Below are 27,896 nucleotides of genomic sequence, written 5' to 3' on the forward strand. Positions count from 1 at the left end.
AGCAAAGTTAGAACTTTATGGTGTAAAGAAACACGTTTCCTTATGGACATTCTGAATCCTTGAAATCTTGAACTTAGACCAAAAAATTGTTTTAATAAATAATAATAATAATAATAATAATAATAAAGAAGTTACTAAAATGCATTAAACACTGTAACACTTTGAATAAGTAACTTTTGAAATAATGACCATCCTTTTTATTTGTAGTTAGTTAGTTAGTTAGTTTTTTGTTTGTTTGTTTGTTTGTATGTTGGTTTGTTTGTTTGTTACCATTAGTCTAATCTGAAGAAAACAGAAATGAGTTTTGTTAGCATCATAGTGATTTCCATTTCTGAAGTCAAACATGTTTAAAAAATTCTTAAACTCAAGAATGAGAAGAAGCTGCAAAATCACTAAGAACTCAGAGAAGATAATGTCCTACTTGTTCATAGTTGTTGTTAGTTAGTTAGTTAGTTAGTTAGTTAGTTAGTTAGTTAGTTAGTTAGTTAGTTAGTTAGTTAGTTAGTTAGCGATGTTTATTATCCAAATAATCTAGCGAAAGAAGCTAATTTAAAAGCCTCTATTGTACGAGGGGCCTTGAACGCACCTCAGACGGAAGTTCTCCCTCGATCGTCGCGGAGGAGAAAAACAGAGAAAAGCGGTTCAAATGTTACTTTTAGTCAAAGCATTGAACCGAATGTTTCACTTTGCTGTTTTTGTCCTTCTGGGGACAGGAATGACGGTTTTAAGCGGTAACTTTTATTCTATTTTTGACTTTATGTCAAAAACGAAAGTAAAACCTTTTTGTGACGCATAGAAATTAACATTTAGTATACTTGTTCTGGTAAGGATTGACGACCTGTATGCTACAGTCTTAAACAAGCTTATGGTGTATAGTCGTTAAATAACACAAACATATAAATCAGTGTTTGTGTGTGGCTATTAATTTTCATAAACTGACAAGATTTAATACATTTTATTGCAGCAATAACCTGTTCAGATTTGTTTTAATCATTAATGGGGATTTTATTTTCATTATTATGAGTGCTCGAAATCCTTGAAAATGCATGAATTTCAATAACAAGTTTTCAAGGCATGGAAAGTGCATTGTTTCTGTATTAAGTCCTTGAAAATGCTTGATAATCAGAACTGCACAGTTTGGTATTTAGGATCAAACAATATAGTTAAATGTAAAAACTAAATCAGTAATTGTTGTAAGCCCTGAATAAACAGTTCAGAAAACCTCCCTGTTGCTCGAGCCAGTCAGCTCCTTTATGTAACACCCGTGACCTGCAGACTTGACCTAATATAGACCAGCCCCTGCATAGGTGGCATCCAGACCTTTAACTATGAAACGTTTATGCTATTTGCGACAGGGCTCCAGCGGGTCCTTCTGTGATAAAATAAGTAATAAAATTAAGACTGGAGCAGAGTACAGAAAAAAACTAATTGAAATATTTTTTTCTCAATTTGTGTGACTCACAACGACTCGTTCATCCCACTCCCTTTCACGTCAGACATAGGCTGCTCTCTCACTCAGACTATTCACAAAACATCTCGGAGTTGCAAACTAGTAAAATGCCCCACAAAAAACAACAAAAAAAAAAACATATATGTATTTGGCTGCAACATGTTGTGAAGAAAATAGCTTCGAGTCTAGACAGTCATTTGCCAAAGCAAAAGATTTTTGCTTTGCATGAAGGTCTAGCAACGTGCCATTGAAACCTGCACAGCCCCAGCCAGCACTGTGGCTGGCCAAACACCACATTTATTTAGAAAAACAAATAATTTTTATTTTTTTGAGTATTAATAAAAAATGATCGATCCAAAGACTAAATCATACTTCTACTTATAACCCTTAATCCTTTTGTCATTTTCAGAACGCCACTCCCTGACCTACATCTACACGGCCTTCTCCAAACCTGTGGACCTCCCGGGTTTCCATGAGTTCACGGCCATGGGAATGCTGGACAACAGGATGATTGACTACTATGACAGCAAAGAGCAAAAGAAAGTTCCCAAACAGACGTGGATGTCAGAGCATCTTGAACAACACTATTGGGATAAAGGTACACGGTCCAGGAAGAGCAAGCAGCAGTGGTTCAAGGTCAACATCGACATCTTGATGAAACGGATGAGACAGAATGACACGGGTAATGTCCAAAGATGAGACAATAACTTTAATCATTAAAGTTAAATTGAAAGGGTCTGGGGTTTGGATCTCCTTCATGTTGTCTATGGGTCTTGGGGGGCAGATCTTTAACTATTGGACACTTCTATACAGAAACCTTACATATACAAGTGCTGGCTACCAGTGGTGTGTCTAGCATGATAAGTTATGTGGGGCACAACAGCTTAACAGCATTTGGGCGTGTGTGTGTGTGTGTGTGTGTGTGTGTGTGTGTGTGTTTGCCATAGGCGTCATTTTAACCGGGGACACCGGGGACATGTCCCCGGCAAAATTTGTGATGGGCAGCTGTGTCCCCCCCACTTTCAAAAAAGCCTGCTGATGAGGATTTTTGTTTTACCAGCTCAGATCTCATGGGGGGATTCAACACCCACGCTTTTCCAGCTGTTTGCTAACCTCCACACCAGTCTGGTTTCTTTAGGTCGCACTCACTCTGTTTGCCTCATCTCCTTCTTCCCCTCCCTCTTCTGACAGCCGATGTCGGGTTTCCAGGAGAGCAGGAGAGGGAGGGACGGAAGAGCTCGACTGAATTCATAATTTTACATCTTGACATTAGCTGTACAAAGTCTGAGTTTGATAAAGTGAAGAACAACCATTTGCAGAGGTTTATAACAGGCGCGGTGCCAGGTTTTCATTTTTGGGTGGGCCACGGTAATTCTGGACGGACCTTAATAAGCAGTGACTTAAGTGAAGCAGGCAGGTCGCTCTAGGAAATTTCGTTTAAAAAGACGTCATAAATGTTTTCCCCAGTCATTTGTATTTCTAAAATATGAAGTAAAAACTCACAATTTAATTTTCATTCATTTGTCATTAATATGTAGTCTACACCCGTGCGTTTAGTGGACCATCTTCCAGTAAAAACAAAGCTTCCAGCCCACCTCTCCAAATGCGTAAAATGTGCATCAGCCGATAGGCACGCCGCATGCACCATCAGCTGATCAGCCCAGACAAGAGCAGAGCAAATAGAGAAAGAATAGAGGATAAGTGTGTCTGGATGTGGATGGAGATTACATTTTACAGCAGCCTGATCATCATTTAAATACGTAAACCATCACCTGTCTTCTAGTCCATGCTATCAGCATTATTTTAATTGGTGTGTGTGTGTGTGTGTGTGTGTGTTTTCCACTTCAAACACTGGTCTAACCAACCAGACCAGCGTGTCCAGTAACACATTAATGTTACAATTAAACAGTTACACTTCATGTAGGCTAGGAACATTTCACCTGCCGTGGCCCGGCCGCTTCTGCTCCATAAACTTTGTGCGTGATCAAATGTCTCTACAGGTGCTTTCTGAGGTGACGAGGCTATTCTGCCTCAGACTGGATGCGTCATGCGTCTCCATATTAGAGACGGGAACAAGCGCTGTTCAGCCAAAGTTTCATAATTTCATAAAAAGAACATTTTTCCAAGTGACACATCCCTCAGAGAGACCGGGTTTCCAGACCGCTTGAGTGGGAGGAAATCTTATCGCATGCACCGTGTGGTTCTGCGCTGCGCTGCAAACCCCTCTGCAAATCTTCAGCCCACTGTCCACCGTGGACAGTGGGCTGAACACAGTGTCCAGTATAAAGTGTCCAACTGATGTTCTGATGGGAATCAAGTTACCTCTCCGATGTGCGTATTAAAATGTCAGCTCATCCATGCGCATCAGTGTGCGTCGGGGTAATTCTTTCAAAACAACCAACATCCTTGAGTTTATCTGTCAAAATAAAAGTCAAATGTAAATATATGTAACCTGCTATTTAACTGTTTTGCCTTCGTGTGAAGATTGTTGCAAAGAGAAACAATTAAACCTGATTAACCCCAGAGCCATGCGCACTGCACTGTACTCCATGACTGTAAATGAGGGGGAAACGATTTAATCGGATCCTTTTCTTTTCAACATGGTTTAATATAAAAGTTTCATTCAGTACAAACTTTAGTTGCACCAATCTAACGAGACAGAGCCTGGATTTGTATTCTGAACAGTTTAAACATGTTTAAACGGAGACATGCGTGACGGGTCTAAAATTCGCACCTGCTCCGCTATCATGGAAATTAAACTAACAAGATGAATAATATGAACTTATTTTAGGCACAGACAACATCCCCCACACTTTTGAAAAGCTTGCAACGCGCCTGGTTGCTCGTGTACGTCAAAGTTATCTTTCATAAGACGATAATCAATAAATCATTTATATAAAGTGGATCCAGAAGTTGTTGCCCGTCTCTGCCTATATTTTGATATTTTTCACCCTGTTGATGGTTTTACAGAGCAGGTGCCACTTTTGTCATACGTTTCTTTTTAAAACGCTGCGAGCACAAGCGTGACGCGTCAACCCGGTCTCACAGTAAGACCGGGTCGGAACTGTTCAGGTTTACGCTGACAATCTTTACATTTAGAATTAGCATACAGATGTAAAATTAACGCAGTAAAATATAAAGCATTTTATTTAAATATCCATTCATTATTTTACAAGCACAGAGAGCCGCATCAGATGGATGGAAGAGCCGCATGCGGCTCCAGAGCCGCAGATTGCCGACCCCTGTGCTAGCCTACTTTATTGTCCCCAGCAATTTTTAAACCCCACTCCAGTGTATGGTTATTGTCCCCAGCAATTCTGAAAACAAACTGACGCCCTTGGTGTTTGCGCACATGCGTGTGTTCCATGAGCGCCTAAAATAGCAAAAACCAGCTAATTTGAGTTATCAGTTTATATAATTGTAAAGCAAACTTTGGCTATTTTCATAACCCCGTACCCCGGGTGATTGTGTACAAAGGTTTTTCACCCCAGGGCTTTTCTCATGTCTACTTTTTTGTGAGTAGATTTGTGGTTGCACACCTACTGGTGTCGGTAGCAGATCAGCTCGGGGTCCTGCGCCTGCCAGTGGCATCACACTACATGACTGGCTGAACGTAGGACTTACGAAAGATACGATAACACAATTGTAAAAGTTATGTTAGCACGTTGACCCTAAAGATTTTGATTGGTCTGAAAAAAGTAGCAGTTGTAGTGCTGTAGTCCAAAAACAAACACTTTTCGGAGAAAATAGGTTTATATTTATATTATATATTATTTATTGGACCGTTTTTTTTCACGTAAGGCAGTAGCAGATGTGTGTCAGTAAGTAAATACATTTATTTATATAGCACTTATCACAGACATGGAATCACAAAGTGCTTCACATGGATTAAAACAAAATAAAACTGTCATAAAATCATAATGATCTCAAAACAGAATTAGATTAACGTCAGAAAAAATAAAGTCATAAAATTATAAAATTTCATAAGGTGTGGACTCGAGTCACATGACTTGAACTTGAGTCATTATTTTAATGACTTCTGACTTGACTTGGTAAAATCTATAAAGACTTACAACTTGACACAGACTTGAATGCCAGTGACTTGCGACTTGAATCGACTTGCATCTGTTGACTTGATGATGACTTGAGCATATTTTATATTTTAGCACAAAAGTGACACGACATGGACAAAAATCATGAATCATTCTTGGTTCTGGGTTTGATTTACTGCTGAATGCCGCTCTTTGTTCATAACCAGTTTCAGTTGCACTTCCTGCTTGTTTGAGCAAATAAATTAAGCTTTAAGAAGCTTTATTTCTGCAATTTATTATCATTGTTATTAAATTTAAGTTGGACAGATGACTTTAATATGACTTGAAAATTCAAAGTTAAGGACTTGACTTGGACTTCCACATCACTGGCTTTGGACTCGACTTGGGACTTGACTCGAGACTTGACTGGAAAGACTTGATTTACTTGTGACTTGCAATGCAGTGACTTGGCCACACCTCTGGGCAGTAAAGACCCACATGACAGCATTTTCAGATTTGCATTATGACTTTTTTTAACAAAATTAATGCATCACTGCTTTTTTAAGAGTGTTGTGGTTTTTATATTGTAACATTTATTTATTTCATTTATTTTTCCTTGCAGATACCCACGTTCTTCAGTGGATGGTCGGATGTGAGGGTGAGAGTCAGCCTGGTGGCAGTTTTCATTTCATTCGTGGGACCAACATGTACAGCTATGATGGAGATGACTTCTTGGCCTTCGACGATAAAAATGAAGTTTGGATAGCTGCAGTTGGTCCAGCTGTAGAAACCGGAAGAAAGTGGAATAGTATTCCGGTCCTGACGGAGTACACCAAGGGTTACCTGGAGAATGAGTGTATGGCTTGGATGATAAAGTATTGGTCCTATGGCAGAGAGCAGCTCCAACAAGCCTGTATGTATCTCACTCAACAGAAATCCTGAATTTAGATTTAAAGTAAAAAGAAAATTAGACATTTTTTAAACTTAAAATCAAGCATTTCCTTTAAAAAGTGGTTACATTTAAGTTTATTTATACTATTTTTTTCTACTTGAGAGAACATCTAAACTCGCACTTATTTCACATCAGAAGAATATCTCAGATTAGACATTGCAGAACAAATATTCAGCGTTTTACTTACTTTCTCTTTCCAGCTCCACCAGAAGTGCACCTGTTCTCACAAAGAAGCCACGTTGACACTAAAGTCTTCTTGACGTGCCTGTCCACTGGCTTCTATCCTGAAGACGTCACCCTGCAGATCAAAAGAAACGGCCGCATCCTTACTGCAGAAGATGGACTGGAGACGTCTGGGATTCGTCCAAACGAGGACGACACCTTCCAGAGGAGAGACCGTGTTGAGATTTTAGAGACTGATGTGTCCACTTACACCTGTGAGGTCATTCAACCTGCCTCCAACGTTCATGTTGAAAGGACCTGGGGTAACAAAAACTTTTTTAGGCATTTGTCACTAACTGCAAGCTTTTGCATAAAGTTATTTTTCCAACCTGTTAGTTTACTTTTCGTCTTGAAAGTAAATATTTTACAAATGTAGATTTTAGCAGGAACCATAAATGCCGTTAAATTGCATGAAACTGAAAGAGAGCAGAAAATAAAACTAAAATGAATGTTTTATTTGTTTTGTTTTTTTAGATCACACTCTTCCGGAGGAGACTGTCAGTGAACTCATCACCTTTCATTTTGTTTTTGTGGTAATCTTGATGGTTATTTAATGTGATCAACAATCACATTAAATAGTAGAACTGTGAGATTGGAGTAGAATAAAGGTGTTTCCTTCACACAGAGCATGCACTTAGCTGTGGTTGACCTTCTCTGTTTACACCCATGTTTTTAACATGTAGTTCAGAAGTGTAGATTGTTTCTGTTCCTTTATTGAAGGACAAGAGAACTGTAAGAGTTCGTTCATATGAGAGTCACATTGCATTTTCATTTGCGTGCCACATGACATCATGGTTACAAATATTTTACCATTAAAAACTGCTCACTTAAATATAAATAATTTCTCCTTTTTTTCTCTTTATTACAGATTACAAAAAGGATTTCCAACTTTTGGTCAAAGTAAGTATTTTTTATTTTGGTTAAATGTCATATTCTTGACTTTATATTTGGTTTATTTTCAAATTAAAGCGGACACATTAGGATCGTTAAAATGTGATAACAGTTCTCACATGAAGAGCTCTCAGCAGCTCTACTCTTTACCTTTTCAGTACCTTCCAGAACGAGCCGTTTCAGGGCTCTAACAAACCGATGCTGGCCACTCCCACCCATCCCCTGATTGGCTGGGGGTTTATAGGAGTTAAAATGGGAGATCATGATTCCTAAAACCAAACACTAACGGAAAACGGATTTTTTTGTTCTCGTTTAAATGTTAAAGAGCAAGTCACCGCCTACCAGAGTATTACTCTGCTCCCACTTCCTGTTTGAAAAATGCGACAAATGCTGTTGCTTAGCTGACCGAGAGGTGGAGCCGCTAACAAATACACACACACACACAGGCTCACAATAACATTGCGACATCATATGGTACCAGCTAACGTTCTAGGGTACCTCTTAGCGATGGCAGATTTAACTTCAAACGCAGTGCAGAGTTTTTACCTGACAACGGCACAACACTGACAGTCTTAGGCAGAAAATTAAAATTTTAACTAAAATGCACTAAAGTGCTAAACTGTTGACTACACGTGTCTGCAGCACGATTAGACACGCATTTATATAATTTATCAGAAAAAAAGTTGATTTGGGGGTGACTTACTCTTTAAGAAGCTGTAGAAAACACATTTGACATCACAGAAAATATGCAAGAAAAACAGATTTACAAAATGTATTCAATGTACAAAAGTGCATCAGCATATGTGTTAACTCTGTCCTTTTAACAGGTTTCTGTCTTGGTTTCGCCCTTAACAAAATGACACGTAAGAACTGTGTTTTGGATTATAATTATCTCTGTTATTATTATTATTATTATTATTATTATTATTATTATTATTATTATTCAATATTTAAAGCATTTTCTGTCATTAAATTTTGAAGATAACTGTTTTGCAACTCTGGAATTATTCATGAGCTTGCTTTATCTCGCTGTACAAAGGAAACAGTCCTATTTTTATTGGTTATGAAATTCCATCTTTCAGAATAAAATGCACTGATTGAGAGTAACCTAAATGGTGAATTTGATTAACCTTTAAGAAAAATTTTTTTCATGACTATAAGTAGATTATAACTTACTTAAATAAAGTGTAGCAACTATTTTAAAAAGTTGTTTAATTTTTTCTGCATAACATGATTTAAACAATCAGTTATCAACTGTAAGTATTTTACAATAGTGATTTTATAGAAAAATACATACAAACAAAAAGTATTTATTACAGTGTGTGTGAATACAGTTGGTATTACTGGTTTTGGGACCTCATCTATAAACAGTTTTTAGTAAAAATGTGTGCTTATGTTAGCAAAACTCAATTCTGTCTTTTTATCTTGGTGCCTCACAGTTCTACTTCTTCATCCTGGCTCTTCTCTGTCCCATCCCACAAACACTCACAGCACACCCCCACTTCTCCAACGCCTTCTTCTCCTTAAGGAACAGACCTGAGCTGGAACCCATCAACCAGGATGTCCAGTCTAGTTCACAGAACCTCAAGGACTCGAAATATTAGTCAGAACGATGCTTTCACCTCCATAGATGAAGGACATCAAGCTGTCAGTCATGAGAAAGGAGGATTTGCTTTTTGATTTGGGAGGAAAAGATGGACAGAAAAGGAAAGAAGGGATGGAGGTGTTGGAACAACATGAGGCGTTTTAAATGGGATGAAAGAAGAAACCAAAATAAAAATAGAAGTAAGTTCGTAAACCACAATAATGGTCTGATGTTCTATTTCCATAGGTAACAAATTATGACTATAGACTTGAATGCTTTTAAGTTATCAAATGAATTTATGTGATCCTTAAAAAATAAAAGCTGCATAGTGTTGCCTTTACAAGAAACAAGCAAAGGAATAAGGCAGAAGGTCTTAGAGGGAATAAAATGACACATATGACAAGAAACAATAAATGGTTATTGATGATTACAATTTACTTTGTGTGTGTGTGTGTGTGTGTGTGTGTGTGTGTGTGTGTGTGTGTGTGTGTGTGTGTGTGTGTGTGTGTGTGTGTGTGTGTGTGTGTGCAGAGGTGGAAAGAGTACTAAAATGTTGTACTTAAAGTACAAGTATAATTACTTTCATGAAATTTTACTCAATTACAAGTAAAATTAACTGCCTCAAAATGTGCTCAAGTAAAAGTAAAAAGTAGCTTATTTCAAATGTAGTCAGAGTAAAAGTTACTTAGTTACTTTTTTGACTGTGCAAGGACGGGCTCTTCTGAATAGTCAAAAAAAAGACAATTGGGTATAAATGTCAAAGTGGCCGTTTTTTTAATTAAATGAACAAATATGCATATTGAAGTACAAAGGCAGTTACACTGTGTCAGGTTCGTTGGCAGATCTGAAGCGTGACTGAGAGTTCTGTTGCCCAGACGTGGAGAGACGGAGATAACCGGCGTGGTTATCTCCTGAAGGTGTAGTTTGAGTGTTTAGAGGGCTGGTAAGCCTGGAGACTCGATACAAATTCTGGTGAGAAACGATGACTGAGCAATGAATGAAACGCCGGCACTTCCTTAAGTAGTGTCGGCGTGATGACGTCAGTCGCCACGTTGGTGGCAGGAATGAATGGAATGCAGTCAGCTGGAGGAGTTCGTGACACACTGCAAACTAGTAACAAATTAGGTTATAGTCACAAGCCCATGACTTTTCCCTGAATGCTTATTTAGAGCAGGGACGAAATTTTGATTTCAGAAGTGGGGGGGACACAGCAGGCTTGTGCGGATTTGGGGTGGGGGGTGTTATGTAAAGACCCCTTGACACGTCACGTGCCCATCTCAATAATTTTTCCATCCTCAATATATATATATATATATATATATATATATATATATATATATATATATATATATATATATATATATATATATATATATATATATATATATGTATATATCAAAGTTAAAAAATGTACAACTCTATTATTATTTTTATTTATTATCATTATTGAAGTGCAGTTTTGGCTGTTGACAATGGATAGGCCATTGTATTTATTGTTTTGGGTCTTTTTTTATTGTTTTTGGTGCAACATTTTCTAACAGGGAGTGAGATTCCTTTTTTATTTAATTTTTGTTTGTTATTTTTATTCATTTAGAAGTTCTGGTTCTGGACATTTCAATGTTAAATGAAGGTTTCTTTGTTGCATTTTAAAGGGTGTACTTGCATTATTATGATATATTAACATTATATTAGTGGTTATTTTGGTCTAGATAATGTTGACAATGTTGTTTATCATCAACAATTTGTTGGACAAAATATCGTCCAGCAAAATGTGTTACTTTCCCAGGCCTAGTCAAAAGTATGAAAATTATTTAAACGGTCCTCCTGAGATCTGGCTGTTAGTTCATTTGCTGTGTTAGAGGACATGCTGAACTAATGTTTTACACATGATCATCACCCTAACATTTGAGTGTATAAAAACATATTAAATATGTTTTCCCCTTAAAAGTGTTTAAACAGTTGTTGCATTTCAACACACAAAAAATAAATGGAAAAAATAAGATAAATCTAATGAAAAGTGTACATCTTTGACATTAAGCTTAAAAAAATCTGTTGACGATGATGACACTGTTCATTTTTCAGAGCTTTTTAATGTGAAAATATACATTGCAATAGATAAGTTTACAATAAAGTTAAATGATAAAAGTTTTGAAGTTACACTTCTACTACTACTACTACTAGTAATAATAATTATGATGATAATAGTAATAATAAAAAATAATAATTATAATAATACGAAAAAATTGTGTCTGAGGAGTCAGTTATGTGGAGGAGATGAGTTTGTAAAAGTTAGTTTTGAGTATGTTTGTGAAGGAGGAGGTGAGTCTGAGCTTAATGCAGGTCTGTCACATGTTCCAACTTACGTTATGACTTTGAAAGAAGTCTCTTATATCCACTTTTCGTTTTCTTGACATGCTGCCTCCTGGCTGTGCCTAACTACCAAAGACTCACAAATGAACACTTATTCAAATGTTATGTAATGGAAGCTGAGCTGAGCTCTGATATTAGACAGCGTCTAGTTGACGATGTGACTCAGTACCGGTGTTCCCTAGCGGCTCCAAACTAGCAAAACAACGTGAGCACGTTCTGACTGTTTACAACTTGAGTGACAGCAGCAACAGCCAATAATACGTTAGCAAGTATCAGCAGAGCCAATAGATTAGCTTTTGGGCGGGTCTAATAGTAAACCGGTTTCCGTTTCGGTCCTAGTGCTCAACTAAATCCATTTAATGGAGCGTAACATTGTTTTTGGACGGAAAAAAGTGCATGGGGACCAAAACTGCCTTTTGAAAAAGTGGGGGGGGACATGTCCCACCCGTCCCCCCCCAAAATTACGTCCCAGATTTAGAGCAGTTGATTTTTAAAGTTAGCAGAGTTCATCCTTGGTAGTGGGTTCACTCACTCATTTAAAGATATCGGCCAGAGGCAAAATTTGTTTGAACAGCATGTGTAAATGTGTATTAAAATCTCAGATGAAAAAGGTTTTTGGATTTTGACGGCTGGAATTGTAAGAAAATCTGATGTTTGTGACCGGCGCAGGAAAAACAGAAACTAACTTCCGGTCTAAGCCCTGGGCAGCTGGTGACGTTTCACAAGGAGCTCTGCTGAAACAGCTGTAGTAAACAACGCCTGGCTCCGCTGTTTCTGCGTTAGCGTTATAGCAGAGAACAATGTGTCATCAATCAGATGTAGCTTCTGAAGCCTCTACTAGTCCATCAGATTTGTTTATTCTCTGGGATACGGCGACGAGAACGGATGTTAGATTACTGGAGAAGTTCAACCGAACTCCGACCCCGCCAGCTGGATATCACTACCAGAGGTGCAGACCTGTTTTAGACCGTTTGACTCAGAAGACCTGCGACCTGAGATTCTGTTCATCATCAGAACCAAAATCGGAACAGTTTGTTTACTTTTCTTAAATATTTCATTTCTGTTCTCCACTGGGAGCTCTAAGCTGACAAGTTTTCAGCTGGTCTTAGCTCCATCATGTGTCCCAATATAGTTCAGTAATCTACAGTTTTACTGCTGTGTGTATTTATTGACATAACTCTGGAAAATATTTAACCAACAATTTACCAGAATAAATCTTCCTGATGCTGGAGTAACTCCTTAGCTCAACTCATTGTTTGCACTAATCCAGGATGTCATGGAGGTTCTAATGTTGAAATATAGAGATCATCTTTCAGATTAAATCTGTCTCTGTGTGTGTGTGTGTGTGTGTGTGTGTGTGTGTGTGTGTGTGTGTGTGTGTGTGTGTGTGTGTGTGTGTGTGTGTGGCTTTCCCAAAGGACTTGTTCTTTCCTTACCGGAGCGAACATGGTTAGCAGTTTTGCTGCAGTCATGCTAACGGGACTCGTCTGGAGTCCAGAAGTAGCGGTGCAGTTCTAGATGGATTTATAGATGTAGGTTATTATTTTAGATCAGACCTGTTATTTAAAAATGCGTGTAGGACACGGACACATGGCTCAGACCTTTTGCTTCAGCTGTAAACGCAATTTTACGTATTAATTAGGAGCATGAAAGTAAACAAATAACAGTGATTCACAATATTAGCATCAGCAGCTAGCTTGTTTTACGTGCTGGAGTGACGTATGCGAAACACAGTTCTTCACTGTCTGGAGGAGAGGATTTGGATTTTCTGTAATGATTTATGACAAAAGTCCTTAATAAAATAAAAAACTGGACCCAGTACATGTTTATATAGATAATTAAGTGTAGTTATTTTGCATTTCTACAATTTTAATGCCGAGCCTTCACCACTTAAATCAGTTTGTTCATTCCAATCCTCCTAAATAATCCTCCAATCATCCAACTGGAATCCTTAAGGGTCCCGTAACGTACATTCTGTCAGAACAGGCCTTGGGAGCCCAGGTGTTACTAGAACTAATGGTGTCTCCTCACCAGCGTGAGCCTCCAAACTGTGAAGGTTGGTCTCCAAATATGAACTTCAAATTCATGCATTTATCTCCTCTTGTAACACTTTAACATGATTTAAAAGGCTTGTATCATGATATGTTACACCTCCCAGACCAAAAATAGGTACAATATAAGATAAAATATTATCATAAACACTGCAGAGACATCATTGTTTATTAAATATGTTATTTTCCTGAGCCATTACTTCAGCCAAGATATAGGATGCATGGATTTGATGAAGCCATGCTGTCTTATGCAGTCTCACACACACACACACACACACCTACACACACACACACACACACACACACACTGCAGCATGTTAGAATAATTTGAATGACTAATTTAACTACACTGAACTGCTTTAGTAATAATTTAATCTCCTATTCTGGAGTAAAATAAAGAAACAAGCTAAATCATCACATATCTGTGGCATCAAGGAGCAACTTCTGAGTTCAAACACAGGGTTGGAGCACAACGTTTACACCTGAACAGTATCAGGATGTTATAACTCACAGAGGCCTGCAGGTCTTCTGTTTTATGAGCAGAGCGCTGATAATCGGCTTCTTAGAAGCGCTAAACGTAACTTTGCCGCTTACGTGCGCGGTAAGGAAACACATTTCAAACACGGAACCGAGTCTGGTTGCCAAACCGAGCAGAATTCTGATGACGTCACACCAGTGCGCGAAGGTGCGGGTTCCAACCCACAGGAGAGGAGGGAGAGAGGAGGTAAACAGCGAGTGGATCACAGGGACTGAACTGATGTTTTTGAGCAAAACTGCGGTAAAAATGGCTGTTTGTCCTCATCATAAAGCGTGTACCCACCCCCCTCGGTTTAGACGCGGCGCTCATGCAGGTGTCTCTTTCCATTCCGACGCTCCTACACATAATATTTTTAATTTATTAAGCCTACAATTTATTTTTACTCAGTAACGGATATGATTTAAAATGTAGCGAATTACAATTCTTTTTTAAAAACTTACTCAAGTAAAAGTAAAAGTACAGATTTTAAAAATGACTTAAAAAGTATAAATTTACAAAAAAGCTACTCAATTACAGTAACGTGAGTAAATGTAATTCGTTACTTTCCACCTCTGTGTGTGTGTCCAAGTGCAAAAACGCTCATTTAAACCCTCTTCAATACCAAGCAAGAAAATGTACAGTTTTTGCATTTTTTTAATTTATTTGATGCACTAAATGAAAGTTAGAATAAATGAAGCAACAATAGACAGCTTGATAGACTTGAACCTCTCATTTTCCAGTCAGAATTAACAAAGCTCCTCAGGTGAGAAGAAGTCTTCAAGAAACTGAAGAAGTCCAGTTGTATTCATTTGAACCCTTTTGTCACGGTCTGAGGTATTTCCCTGCTGTCACTCCCTGTCTTTTGAGTTTCCCTCTGCAGGTGGGCGTGTCTGGAGGTGACCAAGCTGCAGCAGATCTGCTCATCAGCTGGCCAGGGGTATTTAAGCAGCTGGGAGACTCCTACACTTCGCTGGATGATTACTCTACCTGGGTACCTTCTAACAGCCACTCGTGTGACTTATTCGAGCTCTTAACTTTTTGAGAGCTAGATGTGTTTTTAGATATTGGATTTTTACCTTTTGACCTCCTGCTTTGTCTCCAGACAAAACCTCCACACTCATCTTCGACTGGCAGAACTCTGGAGCCCGCATCATCTGAAGCTCCAACCCCGCTCGTCTCTCAGCCTCTCCCCTGGCCAGAACCACCTCCAGCTGCCCACCTAACCCTCCTGGACCTCCCCAAGCTCAGCTCCCTCCACGTCTCACTCCTGGATCTCAGTCCCTGCTACCCAGACCGGACCACTCCTCCCTCAAACCAGTTCCCACCTCTCCAGACCTTTTCCCGCACCAGCCTCCCTGCGCAAGAACTCAGCTTCGTTACGCTGCTCCCTTGGTTTCCCTTCAATAAATCCTTATTTAAACCTTTTAAAACCGTCTCCGATCTGATTCTGTATGTCGTGGGTTAGATCACTTCACCACCTCATGACAGAATCATCCAGCCATTCCTCTAACCTCAATACAGAATCAGTTCCCTCCGTTTCCGCCACCCTGGCTCAGCACAGTAATTCGCTCCATTCTTTGTCCGATCAACTCTCCCACACTAACCAGACTTTGTTTGAATTAGGAACTATGATAAAGGAGTTAAGCCACCCACTCACCTCTCCGGAGCAAGCCTCATTCCCCGCTCCAAGTCGGCCCGGACCCGTTCTCCCTGCACCATCCGATCTACCCTGTTTCCGGGTCGCCACCTCTCCTCCACCGGAGATTTTCGATGGCAATCGGGAGGTTTGTCGAGGTTTTCTCCTCCAGTGCCAGCTGGCTTTCCAAAGATCACCGGAGTCCTTTTACACCGATGAAATTAAAATCTCCTACATCATCGGTCTTCTACGCGGCAAGGCACTCCGGTGGGCGGAGGCAAAGAGCCGAAACTCGAGCTTCCTCAAGAACTCGTTAGACGAGTTTCTGGCAGATTTTAAAATGACTTTTGACAAGCCTGAGTCAGCGGCCGATGTGGCCAGACAGATTTGGAGTTTACGTCAGGGGAGGCTCTCAATCGCTGAATTTTCCATAGAGTTTCGAACCCTGGCCGCCACCTCCACCCTCGATGAAGCCTCGCTTAAAGGGGCGTTCACCCAGGCTCTTAACGAGCAGCTTCAGGATCAACTCGCGTTCTGCCAAGAACCACCTGATCTCGAGAGTCTCATCGCACTGTGCAGTCGGATGGAAAAGAGACATAAGGCACGCCAAAGAGGTAACAACTTCCCATTACCATCTCGTCTTAACTGCCCGCAAAATGTGAATCCAGCAGCTCCAGCTCCGCCCCCAGATTGGCCGAGCTAGATTAACCCAAGAGGAGAGAAACAAGCGCATGAGTTCAGGGGCGTGTTTGTATTGCGGCATGCCTGGGCATTTTGTGGCCAACTGCCCCAAGCAGTTAAAACTACAGGACCCATCAGTAGCCCCGAGAGTACTGGTGGGTGGTTCTCGGTCAGACTTAAACTCTCGGTGTGTATTGGACTGTTCTTTGTCACATAATCAAATAACTCTTCCCTCTCTGGCATTAATTGACTCAGGTTGCGAACTAAATCTCCTTGACCAACAGCTAGTGGAGCAACTCCGGGTCACCACCCTTCCTCTACAAACACCCTGCCGGGTGTCCTCCTTGGATGGGGGCTCCCTCACTTCGATCACCCACAAGACGACACCCATTCGCCTTATGACATCAGGTAACCACAGCGAGGAACTCACCTTTTTTGTGTTTCCATCCCCCCAGTCTCCTGTGGTTCTGGGTCATCCCTGGCTAAGGAACCATAACCCCCGCATTAACTGGGTCACAAACCAGGTGGAGATGTGGAGCAACAAGTGTCATTCAACCTGTCTGGGACCTGCCCGACCTAGTTCCGAGCCTCGAGCCCTGAAAATCACACCCCCCGACCTCACCGGGGTTCCTCCTGAATATCATGACCTCCAGCAGGTATTTTCTAAACACAAAGCATCCTCCCTACCGCCTCACCGCCCTTATGATTGTGCCATAGATCTTCTCCCCGCAGCACCTCTTCCCTCTAGCCGTCTCTACAGCATCTCCAAACCTGAATGGGAAAGTATGGAACAGTACATCTCCGAGTCCCTGGCATCCGGCATAATTCGGCCTTCCACCTCTCCTCTGGGTGCCGGCTTCTTCTTCGTCTCCAAGAAGGACGGCACCCTGAGACCTTGCATAGACTACCGTGGCTTAAACCAAATCACCATAAGAAACAAGTATCCACTACCCTTACTGTCATCCACATTTGAACCCATACAAGACGCTACCATATTCACCAAGTTAGATCTCAGAAATGCTTACCATCTGGTTCGCATCAGAGAGGGAGATGAGTGGAAGACGGCTTTCAAAACACCAATAGGACATTTTGAGTATGTAGTCATGCCTTTTGGCCTCACGAACGCACCCGCCGTTTTTCAGAACCTGGTAAACACAGTTTTGAGCGACTACCTGAACAAATTCGTCACGGTATATCTTGACGACATTTTGATTTTTTCGAGGACCCCCGAGGAACACACTGGTCATGTCCGTGCCATTCTCCAACGCCTGCTCGAAAATCGGCTCTACGTTAAGGCGGAGAAATGCGAATTCCATGTCCCATCTGTTAAGTTCCTAGGTTTCGTACTGGAGAGTGGAAGGCTGGGACCCGACCCCGAAAAGGTACAGGCAGTAAAGGACTGGCCCACTCCTTCCACACGCAAACAGCTGCAGAGATTTTTGGGTTTCGCTAATTTTTATCGTCGGTTTATTAAGGGGTACAGCCAGATAGCCGCCCCTTTGACACAACTGACCTCGGTAAAGAGGCCTTTCTTTTGGAACGCTGAAGCCTCCAGAAGTTTTTGTGAGTTAAAGGAGAGATTCATTCAGGCACCTATTCTCACCCGTCCAGACCCTGCAAAGCAATTCACACTCGAGGTTGACGCCTCGGATACGGGAGTCGGGGCTGTTCTATCTCAAACCTCCCCCACAGATCACCGCCTCCATCCCTGCGCCTTCTTCTCGCGGCGCCTCTCACCCGCAGAGAGGAACTACGATGTGGGAGATCGTGAGCTCCTGGCCATAAAACTCGCCTTGGAGGAATGGAGGCACTGGCTGGAGTGAGCTGAGCACCCCATTGTGATATGGACGGATCAAAAAAATCTCTCCTACCTCAAGGAAGCTAAGAGACTCAACCCACGTCAGTCCAGGTGGGCCTTGTTCTTCTCTCGTTTTCACTTTATCATTTCTTATAGACCTGGCAACAAGAACGTCAAGCCCGACGCCCTCTCACGACAGTTCTCGGTGAATTCAGATCCCGAGCCTACTACCATCATACCCCCCGATTGTGTCCTGGGAGCCGTTACCTGGGAGATACGGGATCAGGTGCTCGAGGCTCAAAGGAACTACCCCTGTCCCAATCAGGTACCCAACCGCACCCTGTTTGTTCCTCCTTCCGTCAGGCATAAGGTGATTACCTGGGGCCACACCGCCAAATTCTCTGCCCACCCTGGTGTCAGTCGTACCGTAGCCTTAATCCGGAGGACTTTCTGGTGGCCCACTATGTTTAAGGATGTCAAGGAGTACGTTTCCGCCTGCCAAACCTGTGCCCGCAATAAGGGAAGTAACCAACCCCCTTTTGGACTATTAAATCCGCTACCCATTCCCTCCAGGCCCTGGTCCCACATTGCACTAGACTTGGTCACCGGTCTTCCCCCTTCTCGAGGCTTTACTGTTATTTTGACCATTATCGATCGTTTTTCCAAGGCTTGCCACCTAGTGCCGCTAAAGGCTCTACCCTCTGCTGCTGACACCGCCACTCTGCTTGTTAAGCATGTTTTTAGGCTCCATGGCATCCCTGCGGAGATACTCTCAGATCGCGGCCTGCAGTTTGTCTCAAGGGTGTGGAGGGACTTTGCCACCTGCTTAGGAGCTAAGGTGGCGCTAACGTCTGGGTTTCATCCGCAGTCAAATGGCCAATGCGAGAGACTAAACCAGGAGGTAGAAGCCATGCTCCGTTGTCTGTGTTCCTCTAGCCCTTCCAGTTGGAGTACCCACCTTCCATGGATCGAATACGCCCATAACGCCCATGTCTCCTCCGCCACCGGACTATCCCCCTTCGAGGCCTCGACAGGTATTCAACCCGGTTTGTTCCCTTCTGAATTTCCCTCCACAGTTTCCTCCGTTTCTCAGTTCCTGAAGGGGGCCCGGCGGGTTTGGGCGGCCACGCAACAGGCCCTACAGAGGACTGCAGAACGCAACCGGCGTCTGGCCGACCGGCACCGGCATCCTGCCCCAGACTATGCGCCTGGACAGCGCGTCTGGCTCTCCACCAGGGACATCAGATTGAAGGACCACTGCAAAAAACTTTCCCCCACATTCATCGGTCCCTACACGATTTCAGCTGTCATCAACCCGTCCTCCGTCCGCTTGGATCTGCCGTCCCACATGAAGATACACCCCGTTTTTCATGTCTCCCTTCTTAAGCCTGTCATCTCCAGTTCCCTGTGCCCTCCTGTCGACCCTCCGCCTCCTGTGCGTCTCGCTGACGGGGGCCTCGGTTACCGTGTCCAGCGCCTTCTGGATGTGCGACCTCGTGGCCGGGGTTTCCAGTACCTGGTCGAGTGGGAGGGTTATGGCCCGGAACATCGACAGTGGGTCCCGTGGTCATGGATCGATGACCCCTCTCTCATCCGGGATTTCGAGTTGGCCCGCTCCTCCTCCTCCTCCTCCTCCTCCTCTGCTCGGCCGCCGGGTGGCGTCCCTTGAGGGGGGGGTACTGTCACGGTCTGAGGTATTTCCCTGCTGTCACTCCCTGTCTTTTGAGTTTCCCTCTGCAGGTGGGCGTGTCTGGAGGTGACCAAGCTGCAGCAGATCTGCTCATCAGCTGGCCAGGGGTATTTAAGCAGCTGGGAGACTCCTACACTTCGCTGGATGATTACTCTACCTGGGTACCTTCTAACAGCCACTCGTGTGACTTATTCGAGCTCTTAACTTTTTGAGAACTAGATGTGTTTTTAGATATTGGATTTTTACCTTTTGACCTCCTGCTTTGTCTCCAGACAAAACCTCCACACTCATCTTCGACTGGCAGAACTCTGGAGCCCGCATCATCTGAAGCTCCAACCCATTTCGTCTCTCAGCCTCTCCCCTGGCCAGAACCACCTCCAGCTGCCCACCTAACCCTCCTGGACCTCCCCAAGCTCAGCTCCCTCCACGTCTCACTCCTGGATCTCAGTCCCTGCTACCCAGACCAGACCACTCCTCCCTCAAACCAGTTCCCACCTCTCCAGACCGTAAGTCCTCTGCACAAGTCTGATTTCCTGATCCTTCCGCAAATTGGATCTAACTCCGATCTGTCCACAGTTTTCCCGCACCAGCCTCCCTGCGCAAGAACTCAGCTTCGTTACGCTGCTCCCTTGGTTTCCCTTCAATAAATCCTTATTTAAACCTTTTAAAACCGTCTCCGATCTGATTCTGTATGTCGTGGGTTAGATCACTTCACCACCTCATGACACCTTTTGGATCACCTTGACCTGGATGACTGAAAACCTTCACCAGCTCTTTTGTCAAAGACTTCATTATTTTATAGATGTGGTTTTTGTTTCAGGCTCCTTTTATTCTCACGTTAGTCACGTTGTACTTTAAATACTATGTTTGACTATTTTTCTCAACATTTCCCCCTCATTTTATTCAGTAATCTACTTTCTGTATTAACATTAGCTTGAGCCGACCTGAGGGAAACTCAAATCTCCATAAACTTTGTAAACCAGCTGAGAAAATCCTGATACTACTAGTGCACTTACATAAAAACTACAGCGCCTGCTTCAAAATAAAAGCATGTTATTTTCTTTAAAGGCATACTATGGAACTAGTGCATGCTAAAATGATCCTTTAGAAGCAAATGAAGACTGAGGAGACATTTCAGCAGTTAAAAGCCTTAGTTTCTGCAAGAGCGGTTCATCACTATGTAGAGGGATTATATTTGCTTTTAAGCTTAATATACTACCTTTACTTATGACCAATAAGATGTGATATTATTTATATAAATATAGGATATCAACCTTATTGATCTTTGAATGTTTAATCAGAAGAATTATGATTCTTTGCTTTTTCAGTGATCATGGTTCACTTTGTATTAATTCAGACAGTCAAGTTTGTAAAAATAAGAAATTTATTTTTTAAACAAATTATAAAACATGACAACTATGAAACAATGGTATGTGTTGGTGATGAAATGTGACGTGTGAAGTGATATAGTGTAGAATGGATGTTTACCAGAACCTTTGTATCTGAAAGAAACTGAGTTTTGAGCGTGATTGAATGTGGTCTGCTATAAACTAGAAATGATGGTTTATAAAACGGCATCAGACACAATTCATGTCATGCCTACGTACCCGTTCTGGAGACACTCGTTTGGAGTCGAGATGTCGAGGAGCCGGTGACCCCAATGCACATGGTTTGTAGGAAACCTCGATGCGACCAAATCAGTCCTGAGATGCCTCCGGGTAGCAACGATAGAGAAAATCGTTTGCGTCTAGAACAGCTGTTTCTGAATAGCTGAAGGAGCAAGTTTCTGTGTCACTGCAGGCAGCTTTGACGGCTTGTCGAATGCTTTGATGGTTCGAAGAGTTTATTTTAGATTGGCCACTCCAAAGGCCTACTGAAACTCGAACTGAACCACTCAGGAAGTGAGTTCTGTTTTAATAATTCTCATGTTATGATTGCGTGGCAAATCAGGACAAAAGAGGTTAAGAGGTGTTAACAAACAAACCTCAGAACACCCGCCTTTTCCAAAGACAAAAGATGCTCTGATTTGTGGATAAGAAAATATCTATGTGCATGCAATTACTTTTAACTTTGCGTCATGGAGATATGGTGAGTGTGTGAGCATGTCCAGTCACGTACACTGATTAAATATACAGGTCATTGCAAGACACATTCATTTCATCCTTAATCATTTAAGCACAGATTAATCAAAACATTTCATTTAACACCTTGTCCATTCATTACCTGATTTCATTAACCATGTTCATTTCATTATATGGTTTCATTATAAAAGTTCTTCTTTTGTTCTGTGAAGCAAGGAACAGATAGGACGCAGCTCGGCAGAGCTTCCTTGAGGAAGTAACACATTGTTGTCGACAATCTAAGTATCAACACAGCACTGTAGAATCGTTCTTGCAGCTTGGAAAATTGAAGGCACCAGATGCAGACTTATGTCTGCAGCTGACCGGATATTGAAGAGGTCAAACTGTAGATGAAAAATTACCATTTCTGGACACTAAAACTACATCAAACTAGTCAACTATTTTCACAATCGTAAGATCTTTCCTTTGATTCAACCTGTCATGCACACGAAAATGCAAATTTACGCAATGAAAACGCATCTTTTTTAAAACTCCGGCCAAAGTGAAGATTCGCGTTTACTCTGTTTTAAGCGTAACTGTGGACAACAGTAACCGGAGTTTTAGGTTTCATGTCACTGCAACAAAAATGCTGATGGCCCATGTGCAACCTGTGTTTGCACTACAACATGGATGCCCTCAGAGCTGTGCCTGCGTTATCAGTCGTTCAAGCTCTATTTGACTTTTAGCAATTCTACCTCCTTACCGGACCACACAAAGGAGCTAGGCACCATGTTTCATGTTTTGTTGAAGTTAAGTATGAAGACGAAGTAGATTGGATTCGGGCCAACTTCTGCCGCCTACATGTCAGGCATATGAATGTGCTTAATAATGTACTCATGTGGTTACGTGTGGATGGAGTTTTGTCTAAAAACCGAGGTAATGTGGACCACAAACGTAGATGCCCCGTGGACTGGTGCTGCCTATTGGAGCTGCCGTAGTAGCCGGCCGCCATTATAGATGGGTCTTCATTCGCCCTCAGTGCATTTATGTCTACTGAGAAAGGTGCTTACCCAACTAAGAATACAAGGTTTTTCACAAGCACAAGGTATGGCATGATAATTAAAATATAGATATAATTAAACCAAATAAATAAATATACATTTAAATATAAAATCCTATCAGGTAAGCTAGAAAAGTCACCAATAATCCCACGTGATCTGTTTTCAGTAGTAAAGCCAGGCGTACACTGTGTGACTTTTTCACTTTTTTGAGCTGATTTTCCACTCGTGCGAGAATACACGAGATCGGGGCGAGTTTTGCGCCGAGCGTCGTGTAGTGTTCAGGGGGTTACGAGAGGCGATTAACACCACGTGACCAGCTACCGATCAGCAATCGTGAGCTCACACAAACTTCTGGCGTGTTTAAAATTTCACTCATCCCTCGTGAGGGTATCGCACTGTTGAAGCGGCGCTGCGAGCAGCTGCGACCCAAAAAGTATCAGAACCGCTCATGGCGCATGCGCAATCCTGCATCAGCACCGCTCGCCCGCTATTTCCCTAATAACACACGTTGTTCGTTTTAATTTCTACACGTTTTTTTTAGTCACAAAGATGGTCAAGAAAGCGTGTTTGTCGTGTTCATGTCAAATTAAACTGATCACAAAACACAGATTTACTTTCTTTATTTCGTTTTACTCATCCAACCCCCATAAATCCCTGTGTGTCCTCCTGCAGCACTCCCGAAGGGCAACAGGCAAAACAAGACAAAAAAGTCTGAGGTGTTGAGTAAAAACTGCTATTTTTAGCATATTTTTAGGTCCGACGTGTTGCTACCAGACGTACAGTGTGAGCAGTCAGGTTGCATCCGAGAACTGGGTCGTACAGTGTGAGCACATGGCTCGTGAGATCTGCCCTGCGAGGAAGTCGTACAGTTTGAGCTGAAGCTGAGTGCTATGAGTGAAAAATTCGCACAGTTTACGCCCGGCTTAAGCCAGTTGTTGTAACAATATGGCTGCACAGAAACAGGCGTAGTTGCTCACTCTGCATTGACTTGAAGAGTGAGGAGACCCACCCAAAATGGCGGTGACACTGTTACGCTCTCCAGCGCTCATTGTTTTTGTTTGACTGTGCATTTTTATTTTTCCCTTCAGATACTGTCATGGATTTTATCAATATGTTTATCAATAACCCATTTCCTATAGTCGGAGAGAAAAAGGAGACAATGAACAACAAGTCAAACAGTTATAACTGTGGCAAGATGCACGAGGCAAAATGGACCGAACATCCGGTCACAGAGCTTATTTATAGACAGATGGGAGTGTAGAAAAAGAGAGATTGTGTCTGTGTGTGGGAAGTCAAGAATGTGTGTGTGTGTGTGTGTGTGTGTGTGTGTGTGTGTGTGTGTGTGTGTGTGTGTGTGTGTGGTGTGTGTCTTGTGTGGGTGTGTCTGAATAAGTTAGCATGCAGAGAGGCATAGAGCAATACATTTACATTCAGTTGACTGAGTCCATGATCAAGAACCAATAAACATAAATTTTCCATAACAGATACCCACATTCTTCAGTGGATGGTCGGGTGTGAGGGTGAGTCAACATGATGGCCGTCTTAAGTTCATCCATGGGATGTTACATGTACAACTATGGTGGAGATGACTTCTTGCCCTTCGACAATGAGAACAGAAGTTTGGGTAGCTGCAACTGAAGCAGCTGTAGAAACCAAGAGAAAGTGGGATGATATTCAGGTCCTGAAGGAATACACCAAGGGCTATCTGGAGAAGGAGTGTTTGGACTGGAGCAAGTTCAGAGACTGTAGCAGAGAGCATCTCCGAAAATCCCGTTTGGACTCAAACACAATATTATTTATAAAAATATTGCATCTAGATTTACTTGAAGTAAAAAGAAAATCAGAATTTGTTTTTGAAATCTAAAATCAAGCTGTTGCATTTCTGTTTAGACTTTATTTTCTATTTTTAAGGACATCCAAATGCACCCCCATGTTACATTTAGTCCAATCAAACGTCATAAAGCCTCAAAGAGGAAAATCAACAGGTATATGTTGAATGAAACGAGCCTCATACCGTAGAAATTCTTGTAGGACTTTAGATTTAAAGCGTAGTATTCGCCTCCATCAGCTCACCATGCTATACCCTGCCGGGACACCAGAGGGCGCCATGCTTATCTGGGCGGCTCTGCTGCCATTGCAGTCACTTCTCTGGGCTACGACATTTTCTATTGCTTGTTTATATTTCATAAACTTTTGAACAAATTAGTTCCTCATTCTCGCACATTTAGCTTACTACGAATAAAAAGTCTGCAGTGCGTCTTTTTACTTCTTTAATGAAGATAACGAATTTAAGAATTTAATGAATAGTAATTTTCATTTTGTCAGACTTTCAACCATCTGCTCCACATCCCCTGCTAGATGTCTTCAGCACTTGAGTTTTTTATTTATTTATCGCTATTTTTTTTTACCTTTTTTAAAATGTCAGGCTTCGTAGCCATCAATTATCTGATATTAGACATAGAGCACATCATTCAGATTTATACTTTCTCTTTCCAGCTCCACCTGAAGTGCACCTGTTCTCACAAAGAAGCCACGTTGACACAAACGTCTTCTTGACGTGCCTGTCCACTGGCTTCTATCCTGAAGACGTCACCCTGCAGATCAAAAGAAACGGCCGCATCCTTACTGCAGAAGATGGACTGGAGACGTCTGGGATTCGTCCAAATGAGGACGACACCTTCCAGAGGAGAGACCATGTTGAGATTTTAACGATGGATGTGTCCACTTACACCTGTGAGGTCATTCAACCTGCCTCCGACGTTCATGTTGAAAGGACCTGGGGTAACATGTTTTTTGGGGCGTTGCAAGCTGTTGCATAAATGAAATTTTTGCCTGTGTATTTAATCACAGGTCTAGTTTATAAATGAACGTAACTGGTCATTTAATTGCTCATGACTTGATTTTATGGTCAATGTTTGTCTTGAAAATATATTTTAATCTTGTAGATTTTAGTAGGCAAGATGGATAGTTCAACTAAATAATACTGAATGAGCTCTGAAATTCAAACTGAATGGAATGTTTTCTATCTTTTTTTTTTAGATCACACCCTTCCAGAGGAAAATGTCAGTCGCTGATTTTGTTTTGTGGTCATCTTGATGGTTTTCTGACTCTGTTGCATTTATGCTTGAAAGAAACAAGGACTGCAGGATGATGATGATGATGATGATGATGTTATGCAAGAGAACACAATCACTGATAATATTTGAAGATATTAAAACTACTTCAAGGTACCTTTGCATCTGTGCTAAGGCTAAAATGTAAAACTGCTGCTTCTGTCTTCTAGGAGGTAAGGTCCGTGTGGTTTATTATGGGTTGTTATGAAGTGATCAAAGATCACAATAAATGAGACAGACTGGTTTCTAACCACTGCGATTCATACAGTAGGGACACACGTTAGCTCCAGTTGCCATTCTCTGTTTTACACCAACATGTAGTTGACAATTAGTGAAGGTCGAATGAGAATCCTGCTGCTTTTTCTTTCTCATTCCACATTACGATACACCAGGGGTGGACAGCTCCCTTCTCCGAGGGCCAGTACCCAACATGTTTTAGTTGTTTCCCTGCTGCAACACAATTCATTCACCTGTTGAGCGGCTCATCAAGCTCTGCAGAAGCCTGGTGATTGAAATGTGTGTTAAAGCAGGGAAACGACTAAAACATGCTGCACTCATACAGGGAGTTGTCTCCCCCTGATGTGTACAAATATTTTTACCAGATTGGGATTGAATCTGTTCGCTAGCATAATTTTCATTTGTTACCTAGATCCAGAGTCTGAGAACAGGTGTTTTTCTAGGTTTCATGATCCTGGTCCCTTGATTGTAAATATTTTCATTTGTTGTCATTATTACAGGTTACAAATGGTTTTTCCTACATGTTGAAGTAAGTATATTTTGGCTGTTGATGGTTCTTAAGTGTTATTTTCATGATGTTAACATTTTGCTTATTTTCAAGCTGTCAGTTGCAAGAAAGGAAGATTTGGTTTTAGATCAATGAGGAAAAGATGGACGGAAAGGCAAAGAAGGGATGGAGATGTTGGAATACAGAGGACAAGAGAAAGAGACAAGAAGGGTTTTCAAACTAGATCTATCAAGATGATTAAAATAGTTTTAATATTGTTGATGTTTCATGATTACCAAAGATCAAATAAAACTACGTACATAAAAAATGATTAAGTAAAATGTTCTTTGAGTGTATATCTTGTTAGTGTGTGTGTGTGTGTGTGTGTGTCCAACTGCTGAGACAATCATTAACCCTTTTAACTTCCATGCCAGTGAAGAAAATGTATATGTTTGCCTTGTTTTTATTCGATAAAGCAATAAGGTAATGCTGAAAAAATGTGAAAATGTTCATGATAATTCCAAGGTACAGTTAGGGAAGGTCAAATGTTCAGCTTGTTTTATTTAAACATTCCCAAATGTATATAAGCACAGGAAAGATTCGTAAGAAATCCATAAACTCATTCATCTAAAGTGTTCAACGCTTTTAAGTGCAACTTTAAATTTTTAAGAAACATGTTTCCATGTTTATACAACAAAGTATAAGTATTCACTTACCGGTACCTGTTTATTGCTACTGTGTAGTCTCATCTGCGAACGTGCAGCAACGTAATCTACCTAGCAACAGATTACGAAATCCCTGCGTGCAAGCTGCAATCTTTTGACGAGTTTTATGAAACAGCATAATTGAAACAAAGCCTCATAGTCTTTACATTTTGTCCTAAAAGAAAAAACTACAGACAATAGGATACTTAACGTCAAGTCTACGGTAGAAACGCGCACACACAGACACCAGGAAGTTGATGTGGAGCGTTCAACAATCCTTTTAAATTTGGACGTCTAGTGTTTTATCACAAAAAGGTTCAAGGTATGAGTTGTATATACTTCTACTGAAGCAAGAAAGCA

General features: G+C 41.4%; 2 protein-coding genes across 4 annotated transcripts; both read left to right on the forward strand.

The window, feature by feature from the left end:
• The first annotated feature begins 565 nt into the window (after positions 1–565).
• Positions 566–9,568, forward strand: LOC107394429 (H-2 class I histocompatibility antigen, Q10 alpha chain). 3 transcript variants are annotated; one of them, XM_054745007.2, is made up of 8 exons: positions 566–731; positions 1,860–2,132; positions 6,104–6,394; positions 6,634–6,918; positions 7,130–7,188; positions 7,524–7,555; positions 8,374–8,409; positions 8,986–9,568. In XM_054745007.2, exons 1-7 carry the CDS (start codon positions 647–649, stop codon positions 8,396–8,398), a joined length of 1,050 nt encoding a protein of 349 aa, XP_054600982.2. In that variant the 5' UTR covers positions 566–646; the 3' UTR covers positions 8,399–8,409; positions 8,986–9,568. The 3 variants fall into 3 exon arrangements, with proteins under 3 accessions (XP_054600982.2, XP_015828845.3, XP_054600983.2); XM_015973359.3 differs by having other exon boundaries at positions 7,130–7,152; XM_054745008.2 differs by having other exon boundaries at positions 685–823.
• LOC107394576 (beta-2-microglobulin-like) lies at positions 9,215–27,125 on the forward strand. The gene is made up of 5 exons (XM_054745009.2): positions 9,215–9,331; positions 25,492–25,776; positions 26,035–26,057; positions 26,846–26,874; positions 26,947–27,125. The coding sequence occupies exons 1-5, from the start codon at positions 9,241–9,243 to the stop codon at positions 26,978–26,980; spliced, it is 462 nt and encodes a 153-aa protein (XP_054600984.2). The 5' UTR covers positions 9,215–9,240; the 3' UTR covers positions 26,981–27,125.
• Positions 27,126–27,896: the final 771 nt, after the last annotated feature.

The sequence above is a fragment of the Nothobranchius furzeri genome, chromosome 19, assembly GCF_043380555.1.
Source record: "Nothobranchius furzeri strain GRZ-AD chromosome 19, NfurGRZ-RIMD1, whole genome shotgun sequence".
In the NCBI taxonomy this organism is placed as follows: domain Eukaryota; kingdom Metazoa; phylum Chordata; class Actinopteri; order Cyprinodontiformes; family Nothobranchiidae; genus Nothobranchius; species Nothobranchius furzeri.

Coding starts and splice junctions, on each gene's coding strand:
- LOC107394429 (XM_054745007.2), top strand. CDS start 647: ATGTTACTTTTAGTCAAAGCATTGAACCGAATGTTTCACTTTGCTGTT. Junction 732..1,859: donor AGGAATGACGGTTTTAAGCG/GTAACTTTTATT, acceptor TGTCATTTTCAG/AACGCCACTCCCTGACCTAC. Junction 6,395..6,633: donor AGAGCAGCTCCAACAAGCCT/GTATGTATCTCA, acceptor TTCTCTTTCCAG/CTCCACCAGAAGTGCACCTG.
- LOC107394576 (XM_054745009.2), top strand. CDS start 9,241: ATGGACAGAAAAGGAAAGAAGGGATGGAGGTGTTGGAACAACATGAGG. Junction 26,058..26,845: donor ACACCCTTCCAGAGGAAAAT/GTCAGTCGCTGA, acceptor TCATTATTACAG/GTTACAAATGGTTTTTCCTA. Junction 26,875..26,946: donor GGTTTTTCCTACATGTTGAA/GTAAGTATATTT, acceptor CTTATTTTCAAG/CTGTCAGTTGCAAGAAAGGA.